The sequence below is a fragment of the Camelus dromedarius genome, chromosome 11, assembly GCF_036321535.1.
Source record: "Camelus dromedarius isolate mCamDro1 chromosome 11, mCamDro1.pat, whole genome shotgun sequence".
Taxonomy (NCBI): domain Eukaryota; kingdom Metazoa; phylum Chordata; class Mammalia; order Artiodactyla; family Camelidae; genus Camelus; species Camelus dromedarius.
Genome location: NC_087446.1, coordinates 17339200 through 17353399, shown reverse-complemented (window position 1 = coordinate 17353399; position 14200 = coordinate 17339200). Strand labels below are relative to the sequence as shown.

Genomic DNA, 14200 nt, shown 5'->3' with positions numbered 1-14200 from the left:
CTTGTACCACAACATCTTTTTAAAATTTTAATTTATTGTTTTTCAGTGTACTAAGTTCTTTAAATTTTTCCTAATCCTTATTTTTCAGTTTCTTAAAAATTAATGTATTATACTTTTCCACCACTATTTAGTATAATGCAGATAACAATATTAAATAATAACTATCATTTACAACAAGCTAGGCACCCAACTATTCTGTGCACTTTACATTTGTAAACTCATTTAATCATTCCGGCAGCCCTATAAAGTAGGCAATATTATTCCTGTTTTATGGACAAGGAAAATGAGGCACAAAGAGGTTAATTTGCCTACAGTCATGCAGCTCTGCCATCTGCACTGCAATGCTATAGGGCATCAGCTTAAACACTCAGCTTGGCCATTATCTGTACCCTCCTTTCCAATCTATTTCTTACAAATAATTTTTTAGGGTAATTATCCTCTATTTTAGGAACTGATTCATGAAAACATAGAAATTATTTAATATGGCCTCATTTCACAGATGAAAAACTAGGAGAGTGAATATCTAAAGCCAAACCAGCTAGTTAGTTAGTAAGATTGCTGAGACTAAACTCTAGGCTTGTTGACTCCCATCCACTGTACCGTGAACCTACCTGGTACTAAGTATGAGAGTGCCAACTTGTGGTCTCAGGCTAGATAATTCTTAGAGCTTCATGTGTGGTTCTTGAAATAGGCATGAAGTAAAATATCTGAAATCATGAATTGATAAGAAATATATTTTTAAGTTTTATATAATTTGGAATAAATAAAATGATATTTTATACAGATGGATACCTAATGCCATACCCAAATAGCAACAGGGAATAATTTTTTTATAGCAATGTTTGTATTGCATGAAAAAAAGAAGGGCTATATAACCCCTTGTGAATAAGCACAGGAAATGATTATTTTCTACCTTTGTGTATTTTCTAAAATATGTTCCCCAAATCAGCAGTCTCAAATTGTTTTATAAAATAAGAACTCTATAGCCAAATAAGTATGAGAAACATTGCACAGTCTGTTCCCCTCTTGAAAATTAACATCATGTATTTTCATATTAAAGGCGGCCTTAAGAGTTTAGTCCAAGAACAGATACACACACACACACACACACACACACACACACACACACACACACACACACACAAAGCCTGTTTAACTTGTCAAACTCAGAATTTCCCCAACTTTTAGTCAAGAACCAAAATAGGAAGTTTTTAAAATTTTTCTCACTTACACAGTTGATTCTTATTATTTGCAGTACTTATGTTCTATAAAGTCACAACAAACACTGAATTAATGAATACTAAACTATTGCTCTTAAAGGAAACACATGGTTAGGTTCCTGCAAGCCTCTTGTCACATTTTCACTAACCAGTTGAAACATAACCTTGTTTCTATTTAAAGACACCTTATTAAATATATATTTTTGATTTATTAACATTGAGTGAAAAATTGAAAGCATTCTGGCTAAAATCTGGAACAAGACAAGCATGCCCACTCACCAATTCTATTCAACATAGTATTTGGAGTCCTAGCCATAGCACTGGACAAGAAAAAGAAATGAGGGATCCAAATTGGAAGAGAAGAGGTAAAATTGTCACTATTTACAGATGATATGATATATATATATATAGAACACCCTAGAGGCTCCACACAAAAATTACCAAAGCTGATAAAAGAATTCAGTAAGGTAGCAGGATACAAATTTAACATACAGAAATGAGTTGCATTTCTTTACACTAACAGTGAGATATCAGAAAAGGAAAGTAAAGAAAGCATCACTTTTAAAATTGCATCCAAAAAAAAAAAAAAAAAAACACCTAGGAATAAACCTGACCAAGGAAGTGAAAGACTTATAACAGAGAACTGTAAAACATTGATTAAGGAAATTAAAGATGATTTAAAGAAATGGAAAGATATTCCATGCTCTTGGATTAGAAGAATCAGTATTGTTAAATTGGCCATAATATCCAAAGCAATCTACAGGTTTAACGCAATCCTTAACAAATTACCCAAGACAGTTTTCACAGAACTAGAACAAATAATCCTAAAACTTATATGGAATCACAAAAGACCTAGAATTGCCAAAGCAATCCCAAAGAAAAAGAACGAATCTGAAGGAATAACCCTCCCAGACTTTAGACAATACTACAGAGCTACAGTAATCAAAATAGCATGGTACTGGCACAAAAACAGACATAGGGATCAATGGAACAGAATAGAAAGCCCAGAAGTAAATCCACATGCTTACAGTCAATTAATCTTCAACAAAGGAGGCAAGAATATACGATGGAGAAAAGACAGTCTCTTCAACAAGCGGTGTTGGAAATGCTGGACGGTGGCATATAAATCAATGAAGTCAGAACACTCCCTCACTCCATATACAAAAATACTCAAAATGGCTTAAAGACTTTGACATAAGATAAGACACTATAAACCTCCTGGAAGAAAACATAGGCAAAACATTCTCTGACATAAATCTTAGCAATATTCTCCTAGGGCAGTCTACCCCAGGCAATAGAAATAAAAGCAAAAATGAACATATAGGACTTAATTAAACTTATAAGCTTTTGCACAGCAAAGGAAACCATAAGCAAAACAAAAAGACAGCCTACAGAATGGGAGAAAAATTTTGCAAATGATGTGACTGACAAGGGCTTAATTTCCAGAATATATAAACAGCTCATACAACTTAATAAGAAAAAAACAATCAATAAACGGGCAGAAGATCTAAAGAAGCAGTTCTCCAATGAAGACATACAAATGGGCAATAGACACATGAAAAAATACTCAATATTGCTAATTATCAGAAAAATGCACATCAAAACTACAGTGGGGTATCACCCCATACCAGTCAGAATGGCCATCATTAAAACATCCACAAATGATAAATGCTGAAAAGGCTGTGGAGAAAAGGGACTCCTCCTACACTGTTGGTGGGAATATAGTTTGGTGTAGCCATTATGGAATACGGTATGGAGATTCCTCAAAAAACTAAAAACAGACTTACCATATGATCCAGCAATCACACACCTGGGCATATATCCAGAGGGAACTCTAAAAAAGATGCACCCCAATGTTCATAGCAGCACTATTTACAATAGTCAAAACATAGAAACAACCTAAATGTCCATCAACAGAGGACTAGATAAAGAAGCTGTGGTATATTTATACAATGGAATACTACTCAGCCATAAAAAAGAATAAACAATGCCATTTGCAGCAACATGGACAGACCTGGAGATTGTCATTCTAAGTGAAGTAAGCCAGAAAGAGAAAGAAAAATACCATATGATATCATTTAATGTGTGGAATCTTAAAAAAAAAAAAAGACAAATAAATTTATTTACAAAACAGAAACAGAGTTACAGACATAGAAAACAAACTTACGGTTACCAGAGGGTAAAGGGGGTGGGAAGGGATAAATTGGGAGTTCAAGATTTGCAGATACTAACTACTATATATAAAATAGATAAACAAGTTTATACTGTATAGCACAGGCAACTATATTCAGTATCTTGTAGTAACCACTAATGAAAAAGAATATGAAAAGGAATATATATGTAAATGTATGCTTGAAACATTATGCTGTACACCAGAAATTGACACATTGTAAACTGAATAGACTTCAATTTAAGGAAAAAAAAAACAACACAAGAAACATTGAGCTGATAGCCAACAGCACTGTTAACTCATGCCTGAACTAAATTTTAACACATGTATTTTCTCCATAAGGTATATCACAGCCTTCTGTGCTTAGGAACACCAGACAGCAATTTAGCACTACATTTAGGGGGCATTGTAAATAGTAAAATCACCAACAAAAAGCACAAATATGTGAAAAATGTGACACTAAATACACTGCAAGAAAGACATTTGTTTACTGTAGAGTCTCACCTTGTTTGATTTCAGCTGGCAGTGTGCACACTGAACAACTCAAATATTTCACCACTCTGTGCATGTCCATGAATGACTGCAAAAATGCTGTGGGTATTGATTTGGGGATTACTTAGTACATTTTAGTGAGAATATAAATTTACAAATATGGAATCTGCAAATAATGTGGATCAACTGTTACCCATTTAAATCCTACAGAACCAACTTTATGTGTATGTTACAGATTGTTACTGGGTGACACAGAATCCTCTTGAATTATTAGTTTCTCCTACAAGGAGATTAGATTATAAAGTTCTACTTGTTATTAGCCAATGTCTCTCTTCAAGCTCTTGTCCAAATTTTTTTTTTTCTTTAGGAATTCTTTATGGCACAATGACACTTGAGCTTGGTGGAACAGTCAATATTACATGTCAAAAAACTGGATACAGTGCAATACTTGAATTCAAACTAAAGGTTAGTAGAGAATGATAGGTTATCACCTAAATAAAGAGAAGCTGTGCTACAAATACTGAACAAAGACCACAGTTTAGTTCCTAATTAAAAACCACTTATAAGAATATAGAATTCATGAAGGGGCAGCCTTGGAAGATCCAAATCAACAGAAAGCCATTATTTTTTGTTTTTAATTTTAATTAATAAAACTGTTGGTATTATATAGGAGATTATATAGGAGATGAGATTTAAGAAGTGAATGAATGGAAATTTCTTAGAAAATTGAAATATTGCTTTAGAGAATACCAAAAAGATGTATCGGCATAAGCTACAGCTGTGTACACTAAGTCAAGAGTTATATTACTTACTGCTTCTGCCTAGCAATTCACTCTACAACTCGCAAGCATAGAAACAACTATGTTCTGATCCTCAGGGGTTCTACAGGTTGGGAGTTTGGACAGGGCATATTGGGGATGACTTACCTCTGCTACATAATGTCTGGGGCCACAGTTAGGAAGACTTGCAGGCCACAAGAAACTCAACAGTTGGGGCCTGGTGTCAACTGAAGGCTTACCATGTCTGATGACATGTAAGTCATGTGGGGATGACTAAAAAACTAGGACTGCAGATCTGAGCACCTGTATGCATGACTTTTCCATGTGACTTGTTTTCTTCATATCATGGAAGCCTTAAGGTAGTCAGACTTCTTGGCAGCTCAGGGTTCCAAGTGCACGTGTTCTTGTGAGCAAGGCAGAAACTGCACTGCTGTACAGACCTAGCCTCAGAAGTCAAATTGTATCACTTCCATGGTCCTCTACTAGTTGAAGAGTTATAAACACACCTAAATTCGAGAGGAAGGGATGTAGACCCCACTTCTCAATGAGAGGATGACAAGATCTCATTGAGGAAGAGCATGTGGGCTGAAGGAGGGAGGGTAGCTATTACTGAGGCCATCTTTGGAAAATTCCATCTGCCTCGGTGTAAAAGAGAAGTATAAGACATTTTCACAGTGTCTTTTGTTGGTGTTGGACAGTACATTGTTTAGATAAAAATGTTTCTGTGAATCATTTAATATTTACAACTAAATTGTTCCTATATTGATATCCAGCTAATCAGCATCTTTTCTCTAATAAAAAGGATCTCAAGTATTATTTGATGCAATCCCCTTTGATTTTTTTTTCTTCTTAGCAAATTTTTCACTTGTATGGTGATAATGATATTTGAAAATCATGACTGAAGAGGCTTTAAGTAATTTATGATACCTTTAAGGATTAGATTGGAGCATCAAAATTTTGTCAGTGAGGAGAGACATCAGTAAGGCAATATAATAATATATTCCTTATAATTTAATTTTTGGAAGTTTTTAAAATTTTGGTTGGGTATTGTTTTAAAGAGGGAGTTGCTATTTCTTTCAATAGATGAGGTAAGTATCTTATGTTTACTGACTTCTTATTGCTTAAAATATTGCAACATTGATAGAGTCAGGAGAGAGCACAGGATACAAGTCAGTTACTTCAGTGTGATCTTTCTTAATATGTTTATTTGGACTTCACATAGTCTGTTTTTACCTACATTTTCCATAGCAACAAATTTAAATTTATTTCTATTGAACATTTCTGACTAAATTTTGAGTCAGTATTTCATCATTTGTGCCTTCAACAGCACTGTAACTGTACAGTTACTATTTTTGGTTGTTTTTTGTCTGCGTTGTATGTAAGTATAAGTTAAAAGTAAAATATTTTTTCAACATTTTTTCTTTTAAAAGCCATTTCTAGGTAGTAGTGACTGTGTTAATCAAATATCAGGGAAACTAAAACTGGGAAAAGAAGTCTTAGCTACTTTGGAAGGACATTGGGTAAGTATTTTTATATTATAGCTTTACAAAAACAATTTTATTCTGTGGGAGAAAGTTAAGAATTGCAGTTTATTGTAAGTTCACTTGTTTCATTGCTAAAAACATCACTATTCAATATAAACTAACTTAATAAATACTTTGGTATTAATCTGCCATCAGGAGTATTTAGTGTTACATATTTTATCTTTCCAAAACTTTAAATCAATAAACATAGCTAACATATATCACTTACCAGGTATTACATTGTTTAAAAATGTTATTTATATTAACTCATTTAATATTTAATATAATAACCCAATGAGGTGGGTATTATTAGTGTTCCCATTTTACAGAGGAGGACACTGAGGCACAGAGAGTTTAAATAAGTTGATCAAAGTGGTGGAGTAAGAATTCCAGCCAGGCACTCTGGCTCCAGAGCTGTGCTTTTACACACAGCAGTATACGGCCTCTCATCAGATGAAAGAGGCATTTCCATTTGGAATTATATTTCCCTTTGAGGAACATGGAAAGGATATAGCAGTTTTTGAGAGCAATGGCTTTTATTTATTTTTCTGCTGACCTAAATTCACATTTATGTAATTTTATTAAGAGGTGCTTAAATTAATAAAAAGGATCATATCATGCTACTACCAAATGCACTCTCACCGTAAACACTGCTATATGCTATTTTCTGCATTATAATCAGAAGATGATGAAAAATATGAGAAAATGAAAATGGATCCAGAGATTCATCTAAGAGGCCACATATACTCTATTAATTTTTAAGATTTACTTCTATCTGAATATCATTTGGAACAAAGATAAAAACTGTTTTTTTTAAAATGAAATTTAGAACACTGCTCAAATTTTTAATGCTAAGAAAGGCTCTTTGGTTTTTCTACATACATAGAATACATAGTCTGCAGCATCTCATTGTAGCTAAAGCAAACACTATGCTCTACTTTGACAATTCGGAGATGGTTGTTGAGGCTTTGCATGTAATTGTCTAAAATTTGTTTATTGAGTGAAACTTTGAAATCTTACAAACTTTCTGTGTATTCAACCAATTTTTTAAAATGACAAGTATTATATATTTAATCTTACTGTTTTTATAAGGATGATGAGATTTGAGGCTGTTAGAAAATGTATTTCATTGTGGGATTAAGTATCAGAAGAAATTATTACCTTATTACTAAACTATATAATTCCCTTTTAAATAAAGATAATTCTTTACATTAATTTTTAATTTCTTTAAATATAGGATAGTGAAGTTTTTATTAATGACAAAAAGACTGATAATTCAGAGGTCTTCTGGAATCCAACACCAGACATTAAGCAGTGGAGATTAATAAGGCACACTGTGAAATTTGAAGAGCAGGGAGATTTTGAATCAGAGAAGTAAGTATAACAATTCAGAGTATGTTTTGCAATCCCTTAACAGTGTGGTTGCTTTTCCCTGTCTTCAGTCGTATGTTAACTCAGCAAAATAGTTTAATATTTGCAGAATGTAATTGGATTCTTTTTTGGTATATGTGAATGTTAAATTATTATAATACAAATCACGCTGCTTTTCTGCATCTGTAAACTAAAGTGTCCTATTTTTTTCTTTCTGATCTTATCTGCTCCAGGGCCTATTTTAAAAAAAGAAGAACAACTTCTGTTTTGTTTACATAAAGTTATGGGACTAATTAATGACTCTTAGTTTTTATCTGGCAGCTGTTTTTTAACCTGGGGTAGTCATATAGAACTCTAGGTGGGTTAGGCATGTAAAACAAAATCTACTTCTGTTTTATTTTCTAAAATACAAGAATAATGCCACTGGCTTCTAGAGGATTTATATTAGTTGGGGAATAAATAAAGCCGTAATTTCTGTTCTTAAATCAAGAAATTCTTGCTCCATCTCTTACATCAAAAATACTGTATCCACACTGCCCAGTGGTACTCTTACACTTCTTTCTCCATGTTAGGAGAAGGGCTCTGCTTCGTGAGAGACACTATATTAGGTACTTTATACACATGATGCAGTTCAGTCCTTACTACATGTTTCCACATGCGTATCATTCTCTTCTCAGGAGGATTCAAGTCTGTGTGCACTTTCCTTCTATACTCAAAATTGAGGTTGTCAAAGATAGGAGAATGAGTATGCAGCAGTTCTAAAAATTCTGTTTCAGCTGTAACCACATGATGCTCTCCGTCCGAAGTGAAACTATGCCAAAGCATGCAGCATTTTTGAGACATGTATATAAGTTTAAATATTTTAAAGATGAGGATGAGTCTTAGACAAGTAACTTTAAGTTCACCAGCCAAGACGTGGCAGATCTAGGATTAAATCCAGGTCTATCTGGTTCCATAGCTTTTGTTCTTTCAGTCCCAACAAGCTGTCCCAAATGGGTAGATAATAGATATATTTTTATTTATCTAATAAAAAAACTAAACTTTAGTGGGGGAAAGTATTTTACCTCGATGGTCTTTTCTGTTAAATTAGTGGTTCTTAACACTAGATGCAAATAAAGATCACCTAGGAAACACTGAAAAAAAATGCTTGGGCCCACTTCCAGAGAGTCTGATTTTTAAAATTCCCTGACAAATCCTCCATTCAAGGTTGAGAAACATGGCATTACACTTTTGGATCTTTGAGGCCAGTGGATCTTAAACAGTGTGTACAAGAATCATCTGGGGAGCTTGTTAAAAATTAGATTCTCGAACCTTCATTACATTTCTATCATTCTGAGTCAGCACCATTTGTTTCCATATATTTAAGAACCCATGTAATAAATTTTCCTTGCCAGGGAAGAAAAATGGTCTCCACTGCCTCTCTCTACTCAAGGCATCACTTTTTATATCTTGGCTTGTTTCTAAGCATCTAAGCATAAGCCTTATCAAAGCCAAAAACCCACACAGGTATCATTTTCTCTCAATAGGATTCAAGCCTATTCTATGTAGATTTGATTTTCTGTTGCTTTTTTAATATTATTTTTGCACATGTATCAGACTCTGGCAGCGGGTGACAAGAGCTATAAATGCCAAAGACCAAACAGAAGCTACTCAAGAAAAGTATGTTTTAGAAGAAGCTCAAAGACAAGCTGCCAAAGATCGGAAAACAAAAAATGAAGAGTGGACATGCAAGTTATTTGAACTTGACCCACTCACAGGAGAATGGCATTACAAGTTTGCAGAGTAAGTAATTTTAAAAGTATATTACAAACAATATATCATAGTTTTTTGCCTTCATTTCTAGATTTTTTAATGTTAGTATAAATAATTTTTTTATTAAGCCATATATATATATATTAGTGTGAGATTTTACACTTGACTCCATCATAGTAGTTTAAATAGTTTTAAATTTGTCTCCATAGTAGTTAGCCTATAAAATAAGCTGAGGATCAGAAGATTAGGTATGACAAATCTTAATCTTATAGCTAGATTTATAATTACCGATGAAAATCTAATCATGGAATAGAAAGTTTATTTTAAAGTTTTTGAGTGTTTTGCTTAGTCATTAAACAAATGGTGTTTTTTCATTTATGTAGTACTCGACCATGGGACCCACTTAATGATATGATACAGTTTGAAAAAGATGGTGTTATCCAGACCAAAGTGAAACATCGGACTCCAATGGTATGTAATAAAAAATGTAACTAGATTTGCTAGGCATATAAATTTTTTAACTCCTTAGTATCTCTGGCCACAAACATATAAAATTTGGCTTCAAAATTTTAAAAGTTTAGGTCAGAAAAATGACAAGGTAGGCAGCTTGAAGCTCTTGTCTCCTCAAAGAAAAGTTAAAAAGCCAGCAGAAACTGTCATAGCCACATTTGCAAGAACTCTGGAAAGCTGTCAGAGGTTTGCAGCAACTAAGTGAGTGCTGAATCAAGAAAAAGGTAACTTCAAAGCCGCAAGAAAACTTTATGGCATTTTTACTTGCTCTTGTCATAATTCCGCCCTGGTGCAGTGGCAGTCTTCAAGGGCCCCCACATTTCCCAGTTTGAGCCCTGGTTCCAGAGGGAGTAGAGCAGACCTTATGAACAAATTGTTATGTATGTCTGTTGTAACCTGTCGGGGGGCCACCTGAAGGCTCTACACAGGTCATACATCTCTGTTTCATCTAACTCAGAGCTCAGCCAGAAAGGCTGCAGACATTGCTTGGAAGTACTGCAAGCCAAACTAACAACCTGCAGATACCTGGGACAAAAGATTACCATTAAAATATACAATAGACCTTGTAAGGAGAAAAGTCTGGGGAGAGAGAGCATTGAAAACCCCCACATAATGCATAACCTGACTCAAAAAGAAATAGAAAATTTCAACAGACCTCTAACAAGTTAAGAGATTGATTCAGTAATCAAAAACCTCCAAAGAAAGAAAAGTCTAGGACTAAGTGGCTTCACTGGTGGATTAAACATTTAAAGAAAAACAAACACCAGTCCTTCTCATACTCTTCCAAAAAAACATGGGAACACTTCCTAACCCATGCTATGAGGTCAACATTACCCTAATACCAAAGCCACCAAAAGATACCACAAAAGAAGAAAATTACAGACCAATATTATTTATAAATATAGATGTAAAAATCCTCCACAGAATACTAGCAAACTAAATCTTATGACACATTAGAAAGATCATACACTAAGTGGGATTTATCCCATGAATGCAAGCATAGTTTAATAAGAAAAATCAATCAATGCAATACATCACATTAATAGAATGAGGTGAAATATCACATGCCCATCTCAGTTGATACATAAAAGGTATTTGACAAAATCTAAGACCCTTTCAGAATTTAAAAAATTAACAGTATACTCAGTGGTGAAAGATTGAAAACTTTCCCCCTAAGATCAAGAAAAAGACAAAGGTGCCCACTTTCACCTCTGCACTGGAAATTCTGGTCAGGGCAGTCAGACACGAAAAACAAACAAAAGGCTTCCAAATTGGAAGTGAAGAAGTAAAGCTACCTCTGTTCACAGATGACAGGATCCTACACATAGAAAATCCCAAAGAATCCATAAGAAAGCTACTACAGCTGATGAATTTAACAAAGTTGTAACATATAAGATGAACATACAAAAATTAGTTGTGTTTCTATACACCTGCAATGGACAAATTCCAAAAAGAAATTAAGAAAACAATTCAATTTACAGTCCTATATAAAAGAATAAAATACCTAGTAATAAATTTAAACAAAGAGGTAAAAGACTTGTACACTGAAAACTATAAAACACTGTTGAAAAGAAAGAAGGCCTAAATAAATGAGAAGTCCTGTGTTCTTAGGTAAGAAAACTTAATATTGTTAAGTTGTTAATACTACCCAAAGCAATCTATCAATCTATGAATCTATCAGTCAGATTCAATGCAATCTCTACCAAAATTGCAATAGTTTTTTTTTACAGAAGTGGAAAAATCAGTCCTCAAATTCATATGGAATTACAAGTGGCCCTGAACAGCCAAAACAATCTTGAAGAAGAATAAAGTTGGAACACTCACACTTTCTGATTTCAAAACTTATTACAAAGCTACAGTAATCAAAACAGTATAGTACTGACTCCCTTTCTCATTTTAAATAACTTCTCATCAGTCTCTATTAATCTCTAATTTGAAACTACTCTAAGAATATGGATTTAGATTCTAACTGTTATAAAATCTTAAGTTTCCATGAGGTTAAGTAGGAGGGCACAGTGTTAGGCTGAATCCAGAACCTGCCTTATTATTTATTTTCTGTAATAAAACAATACAAATTTTACTTTAATTTTAAGCACTTGAGTAAGATTTTACAAAATTATTTCAAGGAATAGGTATATAATTCCTAATATAGATAGATAAATAGATAATGCTGATTTAGAACAGTGAACAGGTAAGAAAAGAGTTAAAGACTTCTGACCATTGGTTCCTTGTTTTTCTAAGTGTATAAATTACCTTGCCCTTTTGATTCTGATTTCTTCTCTTGCATTTTTTTTTTATTCTAAGGAACATTTAATCCTAACTGATGGTTAAATGTACTTTTGAATCTTACTCACATTTTTCAGTAAGTTTAAATTACACTCTGCAAAATAATAATACCATTCCCATTTATTATATGATGCATTCTACATTATCCAGACATTATTAAAAGTAAGCAATCTAAATAATTTTATTGGAAACCCAACATCTTCAGTGAGAATGTTTCTAATGTTGGGAACAAGATAAGTATGGTTTTAAAAGAACACTATTACTTAACATTCAACCAGATTTACTAACTCATACAGTTAAAAAAGTGGGGTGTCTGTATTCATATTTGTGTGTGCATAAATATGTCTCTTGAAGGATAAACAAATAGCAGTATCTTTTTTAGTGGGGGAGAGACTGGGTGGATACAGGTCAGGTGTGGGAGGGAACCTCTTCATTGTACATTTTCTTATACTCTTTGATGTTTGTGCCAAATTAATGTTTCCTATTAAAATTAAATAGTTTGTATAAGTGTATCACATCTTATTTAAATTTTAATTAGACTATTTAATCTTTGTTTTTATTTCTAAATATTGTGCCCATGAAGAGTTTTGACGGCTGTATAACGTGGGTCTTTAAATACAAAATTCAGTGCAAATTCATGTAATAGCACAATTTTTTTTTCAGGTTAGTGTCCCAAAAATGAAACATAAGCCAACCAGGCAACAGAAGAAAGTGGCAAAAGGCTATTCCTCCCCAGAACCTGACATCCAGGACTCATCTGGAAGTGAAGGTAAAAATATTTATTGCAGACTATTCACTGTAAGAGTCTAAAGTTTTTAAAGGATATTACTATTAACTATGTTTGATATGTAGAAATGATTTTTCATATTAAGTCAAGATTTGTAAGTTTTGGTGGGAGCAAGGATGATGTGCAAAAAAAGCTATTTTGGATTATAGGTAAATTTCAAGACCAAGACACAAGGTAGAGACATGGGAAGTGAAAAAGGGGGAAACATGTAAATCAACAGCCACACTGTAGTACTAGCTCTTATTCCTTGTTAGCTTCTGAAAAATTATTGATGGTTTCCTAGATTCAGTGCAGGCAGCATTTTTTGAGCTTTGGGCTGTTTCATGCTTCAATAGTTTTTCATTCTCATAATAAATTATTGTATTTAGAAGTCACAGACAAACAAAAATATAACTATATCAAAATAATGAATTCAATTAACTAGTGTGCCATTCTTGTTCAATCAGATAATGTGTAAACTGTGTTGAACTACACTGAGGTATAATCAAGCATTAAGGTAACGTCTGAGACATTATAAAAAATAGTTTTTTAAAAGCCGTAGTCTCTACTAAGCTCACACTAAGCTGGGGAGTTCATTTTTACAGAGATAATACTACAGGTGAATAAATGGTAAGTGCTAAGAAACTAGTAGATGACAAATAGTAAAGGGTTTAAAGGAAGGGGAACTGAATTCAGTTTGAGAGAAGGTTCATAAAGAGGAACCCTGGTGAATTACTTAGAATTTCTAATTGATTATAGCAGTCTAGGCTTGAAGGATGTGGGTGGTGGACAAAATACTGGAGTAAAAGAGGAATAAAATGAATCAAGTTTTAAAAGCAGGAGTAACATGGTACCACATGCGCAAGGTTAAACTCCCCAAGGCCGTATATCCCATAAGGCAGTATATTATCTGTTATATATGCAGATATTTTGGCTCCTTAATTCACTCTCTTATCCACTCAACTAGCTTACCTGTAACGTGTCAGCTGGCATTTATTGAGTACTTAATGTGTGCCAAACTGGATGTTAAACACCTTACTACAACCATGTGAAGTTGAATATTATTATTCCTGTTTGACAAATGAGAGAGCTGAGATCTGGAGAGAAGTTAAGATCTGAACAAAAATGGAAAGGAAGTAATGGATATGAGAAGGGATTTAAAAAAAAAATACCCACATACTTTGCTGGTTGACAATGAAATTTGTAGAAGAGATATTAAAACCAACTGAAAAGGTTTAAAGGTTGGATGACTGGGGAAATAAAGATAACATTGACAATTAATAAAAAACTGAAAGGGGAGCTCAAAAAGCTGACTTCTTCAGATGTAGGCA

General features: G+C 33.5%; 2 protein-coding genes across 11 annotated transcripts in view; one reads left to right on the top strand and one right to left on the bottom strand.

Moving 5' to 3' along the window:
• ZDHHC17 (zinc finger DHHC-type palmitoyltransferase 17) overlaps nucleotides 1-14200 on the bottom strand; it is a 328798-nt gene that overhangs the window by 306330 nt on the left and 8268 nt on the right. The window contains exon 2 of one of the 2 annotated variants that reach the window (XM_064491550.1): nucleotides 612-707. The exons of the other annotated variant lie outside the window; for it this stretch is intronic. The gene's annotated coding sequence lies outside the window, so the exon portion shown is untranslated. The remainder of the gene's footprint in view (nucleotides 1-611; nucleotides 708-14200) is intronic. 2 annotated transcript variants of the gene reach the window in all.
• OSBPL8 (oxysterol binding protein like 8) overlaps nucleotides 1-14200 on the top strand; it is a 133766-nt gene that overhangs the window by 113075 nt on the left and 6491 nt on the right. For all 9 annotated transcript variants that reach the window (XM_064491549.1, XM_010988201.3, XM_010988200.3 and 6 more), the window contains 6 exons: nucleotides 4250-4347; nucleotides 6092-6181; nucleotides 7422-7558; nucleotides 9152-9337; nucleotides 9691-9778; nucleotides 12767-12872. In XM_064491549.1, the coding sequence (XP_064347619.1) occupies nucleotides 4250-4347; nucleotides 6092-6181; nucleotides 7422-7558; nucleotides 9152-9337; nucleotides 9691-9778; nucleotides 12767-12872 (705 nt within the window). The remainder of the gene's footprint in view (nucleotides 1-4249; nucleotides 4348-6091; nucleotides 6182-7421; nucleotides 7559-9151; nucleotides 9338-9690; nucleotides 9779-12766; nucleotides 12873-14200) is intronic.